The 21,199-nt window shown below is 44.9% G+C and overlaps 1 protein-coding gene across 1 annotated transcript in view; it reads left to right on the top strand.

Annotated features, from left to right (window-relative positions):
• The window catches only part of LOC124006242 (protein turtle homolog B-like), a 79,703-nt gene that overhangs the window by 18,577 nt on the left and 39,927 nt on the right, over positions 1-21,199 (top strand). The window contains 2 exon segments of the mRNA XM_046316131.1: positions 8,356-8,553; positions 21,037-21,183. Coding sequence (XP_046172087.1) covers positions 8,356-8,553; positions 21,037-21,183 — 345 coding nt within the window.

Below are 21,199 nucleotides of genomic sequence, written 5' to 3'. Positions count from 1 at the left end.
AAGCCTTTGCTTGGTAAAGCCCGCTGAATATAAGTCTTTCCTAGGTAAAGCCCGCCTTATTTCAGCTCACTGGTCACCATAGCAACACCCACCCGTAGCACACACTCCAGCAGGTGTATTTCACTGGTCATCCCCAAAGCCATCACCTAGTTTGGCCGCCTTTCCTTCCAGTTCTCTGCTGCCAATGACTGGAACGAATTGCAAAAATCACTGAAGCTGGAGACTCATATCTCCCTCTCTAACTTTAAGCATCAGCTGTCAGAGCAGCTTACTGCTCAGATCACTGTACCTGTACACAGCCAATCTGTAAATAGCCCACCCAACTACCCCATCCCCATATTGTTATTTATCTGGTTGTTCTTTTGCACCCCAGTATCTGTACTTGCACATCATCTTCTGCACATCTATCACTCCAGAGTTAATGCTAAATTGTAATTATTTCACCCCTATGGTCTATTTATTGACTTACCTCCCTAATAATCTACATTTGCACACACAGTACATAGATTTTTCTATTGTGTTAAAGACTGTACATTTGTTTGTGTAACTCTGTGTTGTTTTTGTCGCACTGCTTTGCTTTATCTTGGCCAGGTCGCAGTTGTAAATGAGGACTTGTTCTCAATTGGCCTACCTGGTTAAATAAAGGGTGAAATAAAGGTGAAATGAAAAATTAAATAAAAAAGATGTCTAAGAAGGTTGTTATCTTAGTTACAGTACTAAACTAATATAGGGCAATCTATAATATATTGACTTGTCATCTTTCTGTTAGATGTATTGGTGCCTCAGTGATGACACCTGGTCTTTGAGAAAAGCTCAGCCTGTGAAGATATAGCGGAGGTTAGAACAGAGAGGGCCTGTAACATGATTTGCACAGCTGGCATTTATGTCTTGTTGAGAGCATTAATATGTTCCCTTGAAAAAGTTCCCATAAACACTGCCGGGTCACTGTGTCTCCATTAAGGAAATGAAAACGGCGGTAGCAGTGACTGGGCTTGTGCTGATCTTCCCCTTGTGCTGATCTTCCCCTTGTGCTGATCTTCCCCTTGTGCTGATCTTCCCCTTGTGATGATCTTCCCCTTGTGATGATCTTCCCCTTGTGCTGATCTTCCCCTTGTGCTGATCTTCCCCTTGTGCTGATCTTCCCCTTGTGCTGATCTTCCCCTTGTGCTGATCTTCCCCTTGTGCTGATCTTCCCCTTGTGCTGATCTTCCCCTTGTGCTGATCTTCCCCTTGTGCTGATCTTCCCCTTGTGCTGATCTTCCCCTTGTGATGATCTTCCCCTTGTGATGATCTTCCCCTTGTGATGATCTTCCCCTTGTGCTGATCTTCCCCTTGTGCTGATCTTCCCCTTGTGCTGATCTTCCCCTTGTGCTGATCTTCCCCTTGTGCTGATCTTCCCCTTGTGCTGATCTTCCCCTTGTGCTGATCTTCCCCTTGTGCTGATCTTCCCCTTGTGCTGATCTTCCCCTTGTGCTGATCTTCCCCTTGTGCTGATCTTCCCCTTGTGCTGATCTTCCCCTTGTGATGATCTCATAAAGCGATTGGGGAGTTATTAGCCAGGCAGTATATTATCCTGGGTCTTTATGGTAATTTCTCTAGGATCCAAAAATAATGTTAGATAGAAACCGTGAACTCCTGAAACCTGAACTGTCTGCAGGGAAACAATGGGTTTCAGCTGTGCCCTAAGCCCAGAGTGTAGGCTTTATAATGTGACAGCATTTAGTTCTCAAGCCAAACAATGTGGATAATGTTTTATATTCCTCAACTTGTGTGGATAGTACTTGGCCTGCTTGGTCCCTTAGGGATAGACCACGTGAATTTCATGTTTTCATGTGATCACATGTGAAGTTAATGTGATGAAATGTGACAACATGTAAAGTAACTTGATAACATGAAACAACACGTGAAAACATGTGAAGTGTTCAACAGCAAAATATTCTAGTGTGAAATGAAAGGGGTGGCTCATGTAGCTTAACCAGTGTTTGTAAAGCAGCTAACATAAGATATTGCTTTTCTCTTGCTCATGGGTTACAGTTGATGATTACCTTATAAACACTATAGACACCTCTTAATCTATTAGTGTGGAAGACGCATGTTGAGTCAATAAAAATATGTTAGAAGAGGGCACGATTTCAGGAAACTGAGCCTCTTGAAGTATCAAATTCTCTGATAAGTCTGATAAGTCAGAAAAATACTTTGTTGTCCATTACACATGGTAAAACACACGGTAAAAGGGTGCTGTGTAAACTGAAAGGAGATTGGAGTAAGATTGAAATATGGGGTGCGTAAAGAATTCTGTACAACTAATATGTTATGAAGGTGTAATACATAGGAGTGTTAAGGCCATCACCACTCAGTTCCCTCCACCATGTCTACCATCCTGCAGCCATCACCACTCAGTTCCCTCCACCATGTCTACCATCCTGCAGCCATCACCACTCAGTTCCCTCTACCATGTCTACCATCCTGCAGCCATCACCACTCAGTTCCCTCTACCATGTCTACCATCCTGCAGCCATCACCACTCAGTTCCCTCTACCATGTCTACCACCCTGCAGCCATCACCACTCAGTTCCCTCTACCATGTCTACCACCCTGCAGCCATCACCACTCAGTTCTACCATGTCCCTGCAGCAGCCATCTACCACCCTGCAGCCATCACCACTCAGTTCCCTCCACCATGTCTAGCCCACCCTGCAGCCATCACCACTCAGTTCCCTCCACCATGTCTACCATCCTCCAGCCATCACCACTCAGTTCCCTCCACCATGTCTACCATCCTCCAGCCATCACCACTCAGTTCCCTCCACCATGTCTACCATCCTCCAGCCATCACCACTCAGTTCCCTCCACCATGTCTACCATCCTCCAGCCATCACCACTCATGTTCCCTCCACTCACCATGTCTACCATCCTCCAGCCATCACCACTCAGTTGTCCCCATGTCTACCATCCTCCAGCCATCACCCTCAGTTCACCACCCTCTACCATGTCTACCATCCTCCAGCCATCACCACTCAGTTCCCTCCACCATGTCTACCATCCTCCAGCCATCACCACTCAGTTCCCTCTACCATGTCTACCATCCCCCAGCCATCACCACTCAGTTTCCACCATGTCCCACCCTCCAGCCATCACCACCACTACCATGTCTACCACCCTGCAGCCATCACCACTCAGTTCCCTCTACCATGTCTACCATCCTGCAGCCATCACCACTATCACCAGTTCTCCACCATGTCTACCATCCTCCAGCCATCACCATGTCTACCATCCTCCACCACTCAGTTCCCTCCACCATCCTCCAGCCATCACCACTCAGTTCCCCATGTCTACCATCCAGTCTACCATCCTCCAGCCATCACCACTCAGTTCCCTCCACCATGTCTACCATCCTCCAGCCATCACCACTCAGTTCCCTCCACCATGTCTACCACCCTGCAGCCATCACCACTCAGTTCCCTCCACCATGTCTACCATGTCTCACCATCCATCCCAGCCATCACCACTCAGTTCCCTCCACCATGTCTACCATCCTCCAGCCATCACCACTCAGTTCCCTCCACCATGTCTACCATCCTCCAGCCATCACCACTCAGTTCCCTCCACCATGTCTACCATCCTCCAGCCATCACCACTCCACCATGTCTACCATCCTCCAGCCATCACCACTCAGTTCCCTCCACCATGTCTACCATCCTCCAGCCATCACCACTCAGTTCCCTCCACCATGTCTACCATCCTCCAGCCATCACCACTCAGTTCCCTCCACCATGTCTACCATCCCCCAGCCATCACCACTCAGTTCCCTCCACCATGTCTACCATCCTCCAGCCATCACCACTCCACCATGTCTACCACCCTGCAGCCATCACCTGTCTACCATGTCTACCATCCTCCAGCCATCACCACTCAGTTCCCTCTACCATGTCTACCATCCTCCAGCCATCACCACTCTGTCTACCCCTCCAGCCATCATGTCTCCAGCTCCAGCCATCACCACTCAGTTCCCTGCAGCCTACCATGTCTACCATCCTCCAGCCATCACCACTCAGTTCCAGCCATCACCACTCCCCTCACCATACCATGTCTACCACCCTCCAGCCATCACCACTCAGTTCAGCCTCCACCATGTCTCACCACCCTCCACCAGCCATCACCACTCAGTTCCCTCCACCATGTCTACCACCCTGCAGCCATCACCACTCAGTTCCCTCCACCATGTCTACCATCCTGCAGCCATCACCACTCAGTTCCCTCCACCATGTCTACCATCCTCCAGCCATCACCACTCAGTTCCCTCTACCATGTCTACCATCCTCCAGCCATCACCACTCTGTCCCCTCTACCATGTCTACCATCCTCCAGCCATCACCACTCTGTCCCCTCTACCATGTCTACCATCCTCCAGCCATCACCACTCAGTTCCCTCTACCATGTCTACCATCCTCCAGCCATCACCACTCAGTTCCCTCCACCATGTCTACCATGTTCCCTACCACCCTGCAGCCATCACCACTCAGTTCCCTCTACCATGTCTACCATCCTCCAGCCATCACCACACCACTCATGTCTACCATCCTCCAGCCATCACCCTCTACCATGTCTACCATCCTCCAGCCATCACCACTCAGTTCCCTCCACCATGTCTACCACCCTGCAGCCATCACCACTCAGTTCCCTCTACCATGTCTACCATCCTCCAGCCATCACCACTCAGTTCCCTCCACCATGTCTACCATCCTCCAACCATCACCACTCAGTTCCCTCCACCATGTCTACCACCCTGCAGCCATCACCACTCAGTCTCCTCTACCATGTCTACCATCCTCCAGCCATCACCACTCAGTTCCCTCCACCATGTCTACCATCCTCCAGCCATCACCACTCAGTTCCCTCCACCATGTCTACCATCCTCCAGCCATCACCACTCAGTTCCCTCCACCATGTCTACCATCCTCCAGCCATCACCACTCAGTTCCCTCCACCATGTCTACCATCCTCCAGCCATCACCACTCAGTTCCCTCCACCATGTCTACCATCCTCCAGCCATCACCACTCAGTTCCCTCCACCATGTCTACCATCCTCCAGCCATCACCACTCAGTTCCCTCCACCATGTCTACCATCCCCCAGCCATCACCACTCAGTTCCCTCCACCATGTCTACCATCCTCCAGCCATCACCACTCAGTTCCCTCCACCATGTCTACCATCCTCCAGCCATCACCACTCTGTCCCCTCTACCATGTCTACCATCCTCCAGCCATCACCACTCAGTTCCCTCCACCATGTCTACCATCCCCCAGCCATCACCACTCAGTTCCCTCCACCATGTCTACCATCCTCCAGCCATCACCACTCAGTTCCCTCCACCATGTCTACCATCCTCCAGCCATCACCACTCAGTTCCCTCCACCATGTCTACCATCCTCCAGCCATCACCACTCTGTCCCCTCTACCATCCTCCAGCCATCACCACTCAGTTCCCTCTACCATGTCTACCATCCTCCAGCCATCACCACTCAGTTCCCTCACCATGTCTACCATCCTCCAGCCATCACCACTCAGTTCCCTCCACCATGTCTACCATCCCCCAGCCATCACCACTCAGTTCCCTCCACCATGTCTACCATCCCCAGCCATCACCACTCAGTTCCCTCCACCATGTCTACCATCCTCCAGCCATCACCACTCAGTTCCCTCCACCATGTCTACCATCCTCCAGCCATCACCACTCAGTTCCCTCCACCATGTCTACCATCCTCCAGCCATCACCACTCAGTTCCCTCCACCATGTCTACCATCCTCCAGCCATCACCACTCTGTCCCCTCTACCATGTCTACCATCCTCCAGCCATCACCACTCTGTCCCCTCTACCATGTCTACCATCCTCCAGCCATCACCACTCAGTTCCCTCTACCATGTCTACCACCCTGCAGCCATCACCACTCAGTTCCCTCCACCATGTCTACCACCCTGCAGCCATCACCACTCAGTTCCCTCTACCATGTCTACCACCCTGCAGCCATCACCACTCAGTTCCCTCCACCATGTCTACCACCCTGCAGCCATCACCACTCAGTTCCCTCCACCATGTCTACCACCCTGCAGCCATCACCACTCAGTTCCCTCCACCATGTCTACCACCCTGCAGCCATCACCACTCAGTTCCCTCCACCATGTCTACCACCCTGCAGCCATCACCACTCAGTTCCCTCCACCATGTCTACCACCCTGCAGCCATCACCACTCTGTTCCCTCTACCATATCTACCATCCTCCAGCCATCACCACTCTGTTCCCTCCACCATGTCTACCATCCTCCAGCCATCACCACTCAGTTCCCTCCACCATGTCTACCATCCTCCAGCCATCACCACTCAGTTCCCTCTACCATGTCTACCATCCTCCAGCCATCACCACTCAGTTCCCTCCACCATGTCTACCATCCTCCAGCCATCACCACTCAGTTCCCTCCACCATGTCTACCATCCTCCAGCCATCACCACTCTGTCCCCTCTACCATGTCTACCATCCTCCAGCCATCACCACTCTGTCCCCTCTACCATGTCTACCATCCTCCAGCCATCACCACTCTGTCCCCTCTACCATGTCTAGCGCCCTCTAGACATCACCACCCAGTCCCCTCTCACTGAGTCCTCTCTGTCACTGACGCATCAGATGCTACTGATGTTCTCCTTCCATTTCCTGCATCTTATCAGTGTGTGTCCGTTGCTGCTTTGCAGTTAAAATATTCACTGAAAGTGCCTAATCTTTACTTTAAATAAGCATGATAAGTCTATGCATATTTAGCTTTAGATTGCAATTATAGGTGCTCTTTACTTGTTCCCCTCCCTGTAAATGGTCTCTTCGAGTCTAACTTATAGGCTTCTTAGCCTCAGTATATTTACAGTGCTTTGTAGGCTGTGTTGCTGGTTTGTTTAGCTACGACTTTAGGTCTTAGCTACAGGCTGAATTGTGGTCATGTGCAGGGTCCAGTGACTCAGCGTATTGCACATGTGTTCCAGTGGGTCAGTCATTAACTCTAAACCATGTTTTTTTATGCTGTCTTGCACCGCTTACCAGAGAGGCACAATGGCAGAGCAGATTCTAGGAGTAAGGCCCGTGACTGGCAGACCACAGCTCCACTTTAACAAAAAGTGTAATTTGATTAAATCTGCTCTGTTTCAGTCCAAAAGCAGTGCTGGCTAAATCACATAAAGTGGATTAACTCTTCTAACGGATAGAGCAGATTAAAATTGTAAACACAATCACTGACTGAAGCATAGGACCTTCAGGGGTGGAGCCTGTAATAGAGGTAAAGAGGCTTCATGACTGTTTAATTGGAAAGGAACAATGGCAACCGTAGCACTTCCGATTTTACACAACACTGACAATGGTTCACACACTCAACACAAGGCATGAGTTCCATTACAGAAACCTACCTAGAGAATCGTACTGCTACCTTTTCCCCATCCTGAGGCGGAGCCTTTCTTTACCACTACTGTACTTGGATGCTGTACTTCCTGAAAACATTAGTAGCCATAATGCAAGTAATAGTTTTAATGAAAGCACTAAGTTATTCAGCCTGTGTTTCTGGAGAGTGAATCGTCAGCATGTCTCTCGATCCCTAAAGCGATGTTCCCCCCCGGGGCGAGGGGATGTGGGGTGAGGAAGGGTGGAAGGGCGGCAATGCTCAGTCTAATGGAGGAGATCCAGAGATCCAGGCTAGCTCAATGAGAGCAGAGCGGGGGAGGCAGCTGGACAAAATCCATTCCCAGAGTGAGCGTTCTGCTGAGGCAGGTAGGCCGACCTTTCAGCCGTCCGATAGGTCAACCCTCGGCAGTGTGCCTGGACATCCATGGCTAAACGCCAGCCCAGCCCAGCCCTGGTACCGCTCATAGTAAAACCCATATGAGCAGCAGCCAGCTCTGATCAATAGAGCCGGGGGGCTGGTAACTTATTTACAGTACTGTAGGCGGCCTACGCCTCAGACAGAATTCTCTCTCACCAGGAGAGATGACGACAAGGGAACTGTACAGAGCCAGACTGTCCTGTACTAGATCCATATAAGTACCTACCAGGGTCTATACGTGGGGCCAACACTGTAGGCAGGGCTGTTCAATCTTAATTTTGACGAGCTACATGGCCTGTTTTTTCAATCACTGTAGCTGTAATGGAATTTGTGTTTTATAGGCATTGGGAATCTAAGCAGCAATATCTTCTCTGCTTGGTCAGCACACCTGTAGTAGTTGAGAACAGTACAGCACATATACTGTACCATTACCTCCCTCCTTCTTTAAGGGACCCTCTGCTCTTTGGTTAAAATAACCTCTCCTGTTTTTCCCCCCAGTTGCCCACGGAGTGAGAGAGGAGCCCCAGTTTGTGACGGCGCGCGCTGGAGAGAGCGTGATCCTGGGATGTGACGTGTCCCCTCCCCTGGACGGCCAGCAGCCCCCCTACGTGGTGGAGTGGTTCAAGTTCGGAGTGCCCATCCCCTTCTTCATCAGCTTCCGCTTCCACCCTCCTCATGTCGACCCAGAGTACACCGGTAAGAGCCAAGCCAACCACTCTCCTTATGTCAACCCAGAGTACACCGGTAAGAGCCTAGGATCTAGTGAGCATTTGCCATGTAGCCTGGTTCCAATGCTATGAAATTACAGAAAAGAACAGAACAGAGGCAGCACTAACGCGCTGACGCACATTGCAGCTCAGATTAAAGTGTATTGTGGGGACAGATGCCATGTTACAGTAGAGCTGTGATAGTGTGATAATGGTTGAGACTGTGCCATGGTTCATGAGAACCTCCCCTGGGTGTTTTATGGGACTATATCCTCTCTGTGTCTACATGGAGCTGAGTGTCTGGAGTGTCTGAAGATTACCATGGCCCACTAGGCCAGAGTGGCCTGCTGCCTAACACACGCATTCACAAACACACACAAACACACACACACACACACACACACACATGCACACTGTATAAGATCTGCCTGGCTGGCTATTCTCATGAATCCCCATTTTCCATTTCTCACCAAATAAATAATTCATCTGGGTGGAACAGAGATTAAATGTACTGTCATTGCCCGGTTAGACTGGCTAGTCCTGCAAGGCAGTTAATGTACTGCTATATTTCTGGGTGTTAATTTACTGTATTCTGCCAATATTTCTGTATCTTAATGAACTATATTAATCCTATATTTCTGGATCTAAATGTATTCATGCTGGAGATAAGAGGTTTCGGACTGTCTTTTACAGTAGCAGAGTATGTGGGGGTAGGCTAGCTTCTCATGCCTCTCTGCCTCTATGTCTGTGAGCTTTAAATGGGCATACCTGAAGACTGAAGTGTATTTTGTAATTCCACTATGACCTTATCTTTTACAAGGGATTCTATCTTAGATTATGTTAAATAATGGGGTTATGGTTCACATCATATGTGTTGTATTTATGTTGAAGTGGATTGGGAGTGGTACACCTCTCTCTTGCAGGGAGGAAAATACAGACTTTTACTGTTCGACTGAATATTACCCTTTGGCAAGTGTCTTAATCACTGCTAGACAGAAATGGAGTGCTCCTCCTCTAGTGTGTTAGCCAATTGCCCAAGGTGATATGCAAATCTAACATTTAAAATCAGCTATTTTTGCACCAACTAACGCAAAGAAACAATCAATAATGCAGACACTATGATATTTAGTTTGTGCATTTTTAGTTCAAGATTTTTGGGGACAGGCTGGTCTTACATCTCACCCAAACCCAATTCCCAAGCTCTCCTCCAATCAGAGCCAGGGAAAAGCCTGCAGAGGGATTATGGTCTTTAAAGAACTGAACGTTTAGCTGCATGGCTTTCTTTAGCTCTACTCTCCTCTCCTCTCTCTACAGCTATTGCAGCAGTACAATGGATCGAAGCCTATGTGTGATATTAATAAACCCAGGGGGCAATATTCACTGTAGGCAGCAGTAGTGTTAGATTACAGTGTGTGTGAATGCCCTGGAAGGGCTGGTCCTGATGTGTACATAGTATTGTTAATTCTGTTTACAGCACGCCTCTCACTCGGTGACAGATTGAACCTGAGGTCGATCCCTACCCTTCACGCCACCACCTATCCTACTCAGCACTTTATCACCCAGGCTAAAATAGACCTGACTTTTAAAGCCTCGCCTTTTTACTGCAAGACTGCAGTCTCCCTCTTTCCTCTACCCTCTTCCCTTTGCCTTATCGATTTCCTGCTCAACAAAAACCCACCGTTTTCTTTGTCAGTTATCGCAGCCATCCCAGTAAAAGGCTATCTATCGCATCTATATGCAGAGCTACTGGAAGAGCAATCCAGCCCGCCCTCCACGCCAATATGTTTTCCTGACGTTCATAATGAACGAACACGCAACAGTACTTACAGTACATACCGTATATACATCTCAAAGTTTGGAAAATGATATTTGTCCCAGGGCACGGCTCTAACAGAGGAGAGAGTGTTTCAGTCAGTTCATCTGGCTCGACTGACAGGGCTGTAGCAGAAGCCGTGTGGATGCAGTGGGTTGGAAGCTGTGAGACAGATTTCAACATGCCTGGTTGACTCAACTTCTCTCATCCTCTGTGACATGACTTCCTACTTTTAGATTTCCTATTAATCTCCTGAGCCTTCAAAGAGAAGTCAGTATTTTTCAGTATTGACACTAAGTGCTTTCCTTTTCCAAGCCCTGTGCTTCATCAGGTAGCTGTGGGGAGCTTGGAACAGGGTTGAAGGTCAAGCAAAAAATTCTAGCCCAATGACCACTCAAAAACCTACCCAAAAGGCCTGAAAACTAGCCAATTATTTATTGTTTTCACAGCAAGAGAGGAGTTGCCATATCTATACAATAAACCCATTTTCCTAACGTTATCGAGACAATTAAGAACGAATATCATAGTAATTTGTAACGACCATTACAAAATAATAATTATTGCAAGCTATGACATGACGTAATAAAGGAATATGAATATGTGACAAGAGAAAATATAATTTGCCCTGATTAAACTCGCCAGATCATTTTCCATCAATGGATGTAGCTTTAACTCGCTTGACTGGTATGATTAAGCAATACGGCTACAGTAGCATAGACAAGATGTAGGCAAGATGTAAACTGAACGATTTAGCACTTTGCTTAGTTCAAATTAACAGACTGATTTATTCAACATGAATAGTGAGGCGATTTCGCAATAGTAAATGCTTGTTTCCTCAATTTCCTGCTGGAATAGGCTACTGAGGATGGGGTCATAATTTCAATCACTGAATTAATTATGAATAATATGTATATGAACTGAATATGCTTTTCAACCACAGCCAGTGTTTACCTGCAGCCTAATCTGACTACTGTTAAAGTCAATCTAATGCGTTCATAATAACACAAGGCTACAACAACAAACTGAAGTTATAGGCTTTTTATTACATTCGTTTGCCAGCTCCAGGTGGGCTACAAAACCATGACGAATTTGATGCTATGCGACCCAAGGCTGGAGACTTTCTTCAGCAAAGATGTCTGACAAAAATACTACGATGGAAGCAAATGTAAGTGGTCATAACAAATCATGAAAATAATGTACAGTTGACAGGAATATGTTAGTTAATGTAGAGTATGCATATTTGAAAAAAGTTCATTTACAAAAATCGCGATTTAGCAAGCTAGCTGACTAGCTAACATTAACCAGCTAGCTGGCTAGCTAGAATTAACCAGCTCGCTGGCTAGCTAACATTAACCAGCTAGCTGACTAGCTAACATCAACCAGCTAGCTGACTAGCTAACATCAACCAGCGCGCTGGCTAGCTAACATTAACCAGCTAGCTGACTAGCTAACATCAACCAGCTAGCTGACTAGCTAACATCAACCAGCGCGCTGACTAGCTAACATTAACCAGCTCGCTGACATTAACCAGCTCGCTGACTAGCTAACATTAACCAGCTAGCTGACTAGCTAACATTAACCAGCTCGCTGACTAGCTAACATTAACCAGCTAGCTGACTAGCTAACATTAATTGGTGTTGTTTTTTTATTTTAAATTTTACCTCTATTTAACCAGGCAAGTCAGTTAAGAACACATTCTTATTTTCAATGACGGCCTTGGAACAGTGGGTTAACTGCCTGTTCAGGGGCAGAACGACAGATTTGTACCTTGTCAGCTCAGGGGTTTGAGCTCACAACCTTCCGGTTACTAGTCCAACGCTCTAACCACTAGGCTAATCTGCCGCCCCGACATGAGTATGAAGTTGTAATTCTGGTTGTTTGTTTTAGGCTCCTGAAACAACCAGCAAGCCAGGCTGTCGTCTTGTGGAAACAGTGGATGTAAAGAATCTAGCTAGCTAAAGCATTTACTGCAAATTGAGTGTACAATTGTGTAAGCTTGCCTTGCTGATATTTGCCATGCAATGCAGATGGATGAAATAACTTAGCTAGCTGTGTTCTTGCTTATTGTGCAGTGGAGGATAACAATACCTGTATGCCTATGGATGTGTAGCTAACGTTAGCGTTCAAGCCGATCGGTGTATGGATCCAAACGTTTGGCATACATATTAATTCAGAACCTAGCTATGAACCTTAGCTATCATAGCCAGTTGTATCAAATTCAAAACAGTCTGAATGACATTCATGAAGCCTATGGATTGAGTAGAATATAATATAACTTTGTGCCAAGGATGCAAGTCGTAGATAAGTTATTACCATGCATGAGATCCCCACATTGTAGCCTGTACATTTAATATATTCACTCATCATGTACTCTACATTGGCAAATAAAGGTGCATTTCAGGTATGAATGTCTTTGAGGTTATTTTTCAGTCATATCCAGTACTAGGAGTATCAAATTCCAGTCTTTGAATGATGCTGTGTCTGCATGTATGTATTACAATTATACACTTCAACAGTGTTTACCAATCTTGATCCTGGGACATCAATGGTTACACATTGTACCTAATAGACTAGAAACAGGATTTAACTAGTTAAAGGCTGATTTGTAATTAATATACAGAAATAGAATTTTAAAAACCATACACTACAAATCCTATGCATCATGAAAATACTCTAAATCCGGTTAATCTCAATATCTAATGCCCTTCATCTGCATTGATCTGATAAACACAGGATATGTGTAGTATTTCATCAACTGAGATTTAATTTCAACCAGTAGAGAATGTGAAACGCTTTATTGAAAGAAGTTCATTATCCAAGTGTTATAAATACATGCATTATAAATATTATACATACAAGTTCAATCTGTACTTCAATGCACATCTGTTGTGCATTACAAAAACAGAGGAAGAAAGAGGTGGCAAGAGGTAAGAACATAGGAGCAGAGAAGACAGCATATGATTAATGAATCAGTGCTACCCAAATATTCTCTCAGTTCATCACAATTACATAACCTTTGGGCCGACTAGACACTATTATCTTAAGAGTGGGTGAGGTGGCGTTGATGGGACTGGGTGTTGGCATCCTCTCATCAAAACATATCTGCAGATGAGACAGATGGAGAGAAAGAGCATGTTTAAGCCTTGTTTTTATTTTTATTCTAACATTGTTAGTCATCATAATCATCAGGAGTTGACATGCAAAACTGACCTTGGATCATTAACTCGGACTACTGCATCTCTATCTGTATTTCAATGTAAAGCATCTCTTTAATAATACTTCCTGTTGACCTGACCAAGTGACCGCTCACCTCTGATCATGCCGTGCCCTCTATGTAGCCAGTTCAGATGCGGGAGGGGTTCACCGACATAGCTGATATAACCTAGAGGATTTAGGGAGAAGAGGAGAGTGGGATGAAGTGAAGGAGAGATACTGTTATTGAGAAAATAAGGTATTTAAAGAGACCGTGTTCTAACAGGAATCTGTGTGTGTGGCCTCACCTGGTGTCTGCACCACACTAAGTGGCTGCATAGTACTTCATGCTGAAAATCATGAACGGGCACACCAGGACAAACAATATAGTCTAGTTTTAGAAATAATGAAGTGTCTTACTATTCTCCATGGTTGGCCCTATTGCCTATTCCTTGAAGGTGGAAGGAGCTACAGATATATTTCTCCTCTGGCACACGGCGGCAAGCTGCAGATCCCCTCTCGGTTCTCGTGCCCATCCTCATGAAGTTATGCAGGACACCGGTAGCCTTCACACACCTGAATTCCTCCATGAGGCAGTCCCAAATGGCCCTGGTCACCCAACCTTGCAGTGCCCTATAAGTTAACTGTAGGCAATCGTTTTGAAGGAATCTCCAGTTACAAGGTTTGTGTGTGGAAGGTAGGAATGTGGAAGACAATGTAATTATTAGACTTTTACATCACCAGGTCATTGTGGATTACTGAAGTATAATATCCCTGATAACAAATCATAACATTGGATTGATAGATATGTGCGTGTAACAACAACAGGATCATATCAAGGATAGCATCACACATAATTACCACTTGAAGCTTGATGATGAGTTGATCATTTGACTCAGCTGTGCAGTGCTAAGGCAAAAACAAAAATGTGGGCATATTATAATCAACTATTAAAGACTACCAGACCCCACGGGATTCTCCAATTACATTGAATGAACTACAGGACAAAATACAAACCCTCCAACCCAAAAAAGTCTATGGTGATGGTATCCTAAATTAAATGATAAAATATACAGACCACAAATTCCAATTGGCTATATTTAAACTTTTTAACATCCTCAGCTCTGGCATCTTTCCAAATATTTGGAACCAAGGATTGATCACCCCAATCCACAAAAGTGGAGACAAATTTGACCCTAATAACTACCGGGGGATATGCGTTAATAGCAACCTTGGGAAAATTCTCTGCATTATCATTAACAGCAGATGAAAACAATGTACTGAGCAAATGTCAAATTGGCTTTTTACCAAATTACCGTATGACAGACCACGTATTCACCCTGCACACCCTAATTGACAAATAAGCCAAAACAAAGGCAAAGTCTTCTCATGCTATGTTGATTTAAAAAAATCTTTAGACTCAATTTGGCTTGAGGGTCTTCTATACAAATTGATGGAAAGTGGTGTTGAGGAAAAAACATACAACATTATACAATCCATGTACACAACCAACAAGTGGGGCTGGGGGTGAGACAGGGATGCATCTTAAGCCCCACCCTCTTCAACATTTATATCAACGAATTGCCGAGGGCACTAGAACAGTCTGCAGCACCCGGCCTCACCCTACTAGAATCTGAAGTCAAATGTCTACTGTTTGCTGATGATCTGGTGCTTCTGTCCCCAACCAAGGAGGGCCTACAGCAGCACCTAGATCTTCTGCACAGATTCTGTCAGACCTGGGCCCTAACAGTACATCTCAGTAAAACAAAAAAAGTTTCCAGGAACAAGAATACAAATTCCATCTAGACAAAAACAAATATCTATTATATACACACACACATACCTCGACCTAAACAACACTTATAGAACCCATTGTCACATGAAATGATGCTGGAGATACAAAGCAGGTACGGGGAGTAAAACATTTAATAAATAACGGACATGTAACGAGACAGGAACAGCGTCAGCAAACAGGTAACAAAGACAAAAAAACATGTAATGCAGCAGCGGGGAACAGAGCAAGGGAACTGAGAAATATAGAGGAGGTAATAAACTGATGAGTGAGTCCAGGTGAGTCCAATATCGCTGATGCGCGTGACGAGGGAAGGCAGGTGTGCATAACAGATGATAGGAGTGAGTGATGTAGGGCAGCCTGGCGCCCGCAAGCCCCGGGGGGGCAGATGTGACACCCATTGTCCTTTATGGTTGTGAGGTCTACGGTCCGCTCCCCAGCCAATAATTCACAAAATGGGACAAACACCAAATTGAGACTGCATGCAGAAGTCTGCAAAAAATATCCTCAGTGTACATCGTAAAACACCAAATAATGCATGCAGAGCAGGATTAGGCCGATACCCGCTAATAATCCAAATCCAGAAAAGAGCCATTCAATTTTACAACCACTTAAAAATTTATTCGGCAGGGTAGCCTCGTGGTTAGAGTGTTGGAATAGTAACCGGAAGGTTGCAAGTTCAAATCCCGAGCTGACAAGGTACAAATATGTCGTTCTACCCCTGAACTGGCAGTTAACCCACTGTTCCTAGGCCGTCATTGAAAATAAGAATTTGTTCTTAACTGACTTGCCTGGTAAAATAAAATATTTAAAAAATTTGGCCATCGCTCATCCATATATTTTTATGTACATATTCTTATTCATTCCTTTACACTTGTGTGTATAAGGTAGTTGTGAAATTGTTAGATTACATGTTAGATATTACTGCATTGTCAGAACTATAAGCACAAGCTTTTCGCTAAACTCGCTTTAACATCTGCTAACCATGTGCATGTGACAAATAAAATTTGATTTGGTTTGATTTAAGCCCTGTATACCTGCTTCTAACATGTGTCCTGCATCCTGATCTTGTCCATTTACACCTATAAGATCTGATCACAGTCAGACCCCAATGCGTCTTTTAATCATGTACACCCGTCTAAGAATGTGGGCTAAAACACAATGTGCATGACAAAGGATACATGTTAAAACCAGGTATAAGTAAGGGCTTAAGTAACACAGCAATATGGATGGTGCTAAATACTTATCCCACAGGACACCAGTACAAAAAAGTATGAAAATGTATGCACTCACTACTGTAAGTCACTCTGGATAAGAGTGCCTGCTAAATAACTAAAATGAGATATAATATAAATATATAAAAATATGAAGAAATCATTTTTACAGTGTAATCACACATTTAGTCCACCAAGTAGGGTTTTTTTTAGTTTAAGAAAACAAAATGTGCAGCTAGGTGCAATAAACCCACATGTCAGACATGGCCCTCACTTTGTGCTCAATTTGAAAGTCTTCATGTATTTCACTTAACTTCGCAGTAACTACATCATACTGTAGGTATGACGTCCTCCCAGTCTTGCACAAGCCAAAGCAGCTGACTCCCTCTCCAAGGTGTCCTCCTCGATCCAGTGGCATGTCAGGCCGAAGAAGCATCTGTTATGGGCAGACCAGATGTCTGCTGTGCAGGGGTGGAAAAAGTACTCAATTGTCATACTTGAGTAAAAGTAAAGATACCTTCATAGAAAGTTACTCAAGTAAAAGTGACCCAGTAAAATACTACTTGAGTAAAAGTCTAAAAGTATTTGGTTTTAAATATATTTAAGTATAAAAAGTAAATGGAATTGGTCAAAGTTCTGCACTTAAATATCAAAAGTAAAGTATAATCCATTTAAAATTCCTTATATTAAGCAAACCAGACAGCATACATTTTTTTATTGACGCATTACCAGGGACACACTCCAACACTCAGACAATTGACTTACGAAGCATTTGTGTTTAGTGAGTCTGCCAGATCAGAGGCAGTAGGGGGTGACCAGGGATGTTCTTTTGATAAGTGTGTGAATTGGACCATTTTCTTGTCAAAATGTAATGAGTACTTTTGGTTGTCAGAGAAAATGTATGGAGTAAAAGTACATCATTTTTCTTTAGGAATTAATTTTAGTAAAAGTTGGCAAAAATATAAAAAGTCAAGTACAGATACCCACAAAACTACTCAAGTAGTACTTCAAAGAGGTTTTACTTTACATCACTGCTGCTGTGGTGCAGACTAACTTTATGCTCTGGAGTGTGGTGGAGAGAGCTTCTTTCATGGACTCAAATTCCCTTTCTATCTGATGCATCAAAGTCTCTCTACACAACTCTTCTCCCACCACTGATTCCTTCTACTAGCTTGGGGGAATGAAGGCACCTCTTCTAGTGAAAAGGATTTCACATCCTCTACGATGAAGTCAAATACCCGGTGATTAACCTGGCTTTGTTAGGTGTGTGGTCCTCCTGGTTATAGTTTTGCTTGTTTCAATGGTGTACAAGATGTCCCTTTTTGGCCATCTGTAGATGGCTGTGCATCTCTCCACTCCTCCATGTCATCTGGTTGCCTTTTCCTGCTCAGGTTCTTCCATTGATTTTTATGCATCCTATGAAAAAACTAAATGCAATCACTTAATTATGACAATACAGTATAAGTAAAATAACAGTGGAGTGAGAACCTTGTTATTGTTTCAATTAAGGATTGTAGCTTTACCTAACTTTTGTCCACCCTTTTGAAACGTATGTTTCACTCTCTATAGCCTGCCCCTGTCTGATAAACACAGGGCTGGGGTTGGAACATGTAACCACTCACACATGGACAAAGCCGTGAATGCAATGATGTCTATGGTGGTTTATATTGTTTGTATAGAAATACTCAAATATTTATTTGGGTTGAAAAACAATTGAACAGCAAGAAAACTGCAGTGTGGCTTTATTGATTAGGGTAGCATGGTACTCTGAAACCATAGCTAGCTAGCTAACTAAGTTAGCAACAACGCTGACAGTGAGCATCTTGTAATGTTGGGTTACAGAGTGCAACTAACGTTAGCTTTCAAAATGTTTTTTTTTTTTTTACTTTTGATTTAGCGAGCTAGGTAGGCTATGTAGACCAGTAAATTTCACCTAACTATCTACAACTGATTTGTCTTAGTTAAAATAGATTTAATTAAATTGTTAACATATTAGCACAATATCATACTTGCTATGATATCTTGTTAACTACAGTAGCTAGCAACCGACAGAGCAACCTTAAGTGAGCAGCATAACACCTACATAGTGTAGGAGAGTTGGCAAGCAAATTAGCAAACTAAACAGGCTAGCTAGCTTGAAATCTGACTAAGTTGCTAGCTAGTACTCTCTGAAATCTCCGACCTATACCGGAAGATTGGTAACATTGTGAAGAAAACCTGTCTGTCTCTAGAGACTAGCTAGCTAAGCAAGATAACGATCCACACCTGCCAAACGTCATCCTTACCTCTTAAGTGTTTCTTCAGGTTTGAAGTCGAGTCTCTGGATGTCGACAGCAGCTTTACTGTGGGCAAACATAGTTTGCATTGAACTGTTACATTACTGCCCTTTTCTTCTCTAAACACATTGTTCTTTGGAATGCCATCCCCCAAAATGTACTGTGTTGGGTTTGGGTAATGCACTGTGTTGGGTTTGGGTAATGCACTGCGTTGGGTTAGGGTAATGCACAGCGCTGGGTTAGGGTAATGCACGGTGCTGGGTTAGGGTAATGCAATGTGCTGGGTTAGGGTAATGCACAGCACCAGGTTAGGGTAATGCACCGTGTTGGATTAGGGTAATGCACTGCGTTGTGTTAGCGTAACGCACTTCGCCGGGTTAGGGTAATGCACTGCGGAGGGTTAGGGTAATGCACTGCGTCGGGTTAGGGTAATGCACTGCATCGGGTTAGGGTAATGCACTGTGTCGGGTTAGGGTAATGCACTGTGTCGGGTTAGGGTAATGCACTGCGGTGGGTTAGGGTAATGCACTGTGTTGGGTTAGGGTAATGCACTGCGGTGGGTTAGGGTAATGCACTGCGTTGGGTTAGGGTAATGCACTGCATTGGGTTAGGGTAATGTACTGTGTTGGGTTAGGGTAATGCACGGCATTGGGTTAGGGTAATGCACTGCGTTGGGTTAGGGTAATGCACTGCGTTGGGTTAGGGTAATGCACTGCGTTGGGTTAGGGTAATGTACTGTGTTGGGTTAGGGTAATGCACTGCGGTGGGTTAGGGTAATGTACTGCGTTGGGTTAGGGTAATGCACATCGTTGGGTTAGGGTAATGCACTTGGTTAGGGTAATGCACTGTGTTGTCGTGCCATACCTTTTTCTTTTGTGACCGTGTAAGTTGCTCAGGCAGTAAGATCAAAGAGGTACTTTTTCAGTGAATTATATGATTGACGTTAATATGAAAGGAAAAAAAATATTCTGAAATTATCCCTTCTATATTTGAAAGTAATCCTAGAATTAATTATCTACTTTTAAAAATGTTTTTGCTGGTATTGTAATGGCTTACAGTTATTGTTTTTGTAATGCATTACATGTAATCTGTTACTCCCCAACCCTGTCAAGCTCCATATAACGCATTTCAGGTAAAATAACAACCCAATGTTTATATCCCAGGACAAATTAGCAAGCAAGCAACAGCAAGCAAACTATCTAAATTGCCATAATCTGTCCCCAAATTAATATAGTTAGTTCAGAGTTGGTTTTGATATTTCAACCTGCGTGTCCTGATCGCGTCTGGTGTGGATGGACAAAATCAACATGTGCGCAATGGCCCGGTCTAGTCAGCATGTTAGAAATAGCCCAAAAACCCGCAACCCATGACCAATACATTTTCACCCACAACATCGTTTTCAAGGTAGCCCAATGTGGTGGGGAAACTGCAAACATGACAACACTGGCTGGGGAGAGACAGAGGTAGGGTTGGGGTGGGGGGCAAGAGAAAGAAATAAAAAAAAATATATAGAGAGAGAGTAAGAGATGGAGAGGAGAGGAGAACCTTAGCTGGGAAGCTTCTAGATGAGAGAGAGCAAGAGATATTGCCCTCCAGGTAATGTTATCTATTAATCCTAATACTGGAAGGCAGCTCTCTTCTGGCCAGGTTCTGTTGGTAGTTTGTTTATTGTGAGAGGTTGTGAAGTAGTATGGATTGGGAACAGCTGAAATTCAAATCCAATCATTTGAATTTTGGGTCAAATCAAATCCCCCTGACCGTGGTCATTCACATTAGCGTTCTTTATATTGAAGCCATCTGTAATCAAACTGGATAGGTTAGGGGGTATCTAACAGCACAATCTAAGGCCACTGTCTTACCAAATGAACCTGCTCAGAGACACAGAGAAGATGCTGTTGGCAGAGCAGCTACGTATTTGCCAGCTGTGTGATGTCTGTGTCAGCACAATGTCAGTATGCTGGTGTGTGTTGGGGGTGTGATACTCTAGTGTCATTAATTAATTGAACAGTCAGTGGAATAATGACAGAGCTGGTGTAAGCGTCATCCATGTTTAGATATGCGCATCACACTGATTCATGGTGCTCTTTGGGTACACTGGTGGCCATGTTGGGTGTACCATTCGGATCAACTCAAATTGTACGGTCCTGACTCCTGACCCTACCTGTGTTCTTCTCTCCCACCCCAGGTAGAGCCAGCCTGCATGGGAAGGCGTCTCTTCAGATCGACCCAGTGCGCTCCGAAGACCAGGGCTGGTACGAGTGTAGGGTCCTCATGTTGGAGCAGCAGTACAACACCTTCCACAATGGCAGCTGGGTGCAGCTTACAGTCAATGGTGAGTTGCTGGCTGC

Source organism: Oncorhynchus gorbuscha, linkage group LG19 (assembly GCF_021184085.1).
Source record: "Oncorhynchus gorbuscha isolate QuinsamMale2020 ecotype Even-year linkage group LG19, OgorEven_v1.0, whole genome shotgun sequence".
NCBI classification, from domain to species: Eukaryota; Metazoa; Chordata; class Actinopteri; order Salmoniformes; family Salmonidae; genus Oncorhynchus; species Oncorhynchus gorbuscha.
This window is presented reverse-complemented; position numbering and strand designations above follow the sequence as displayed.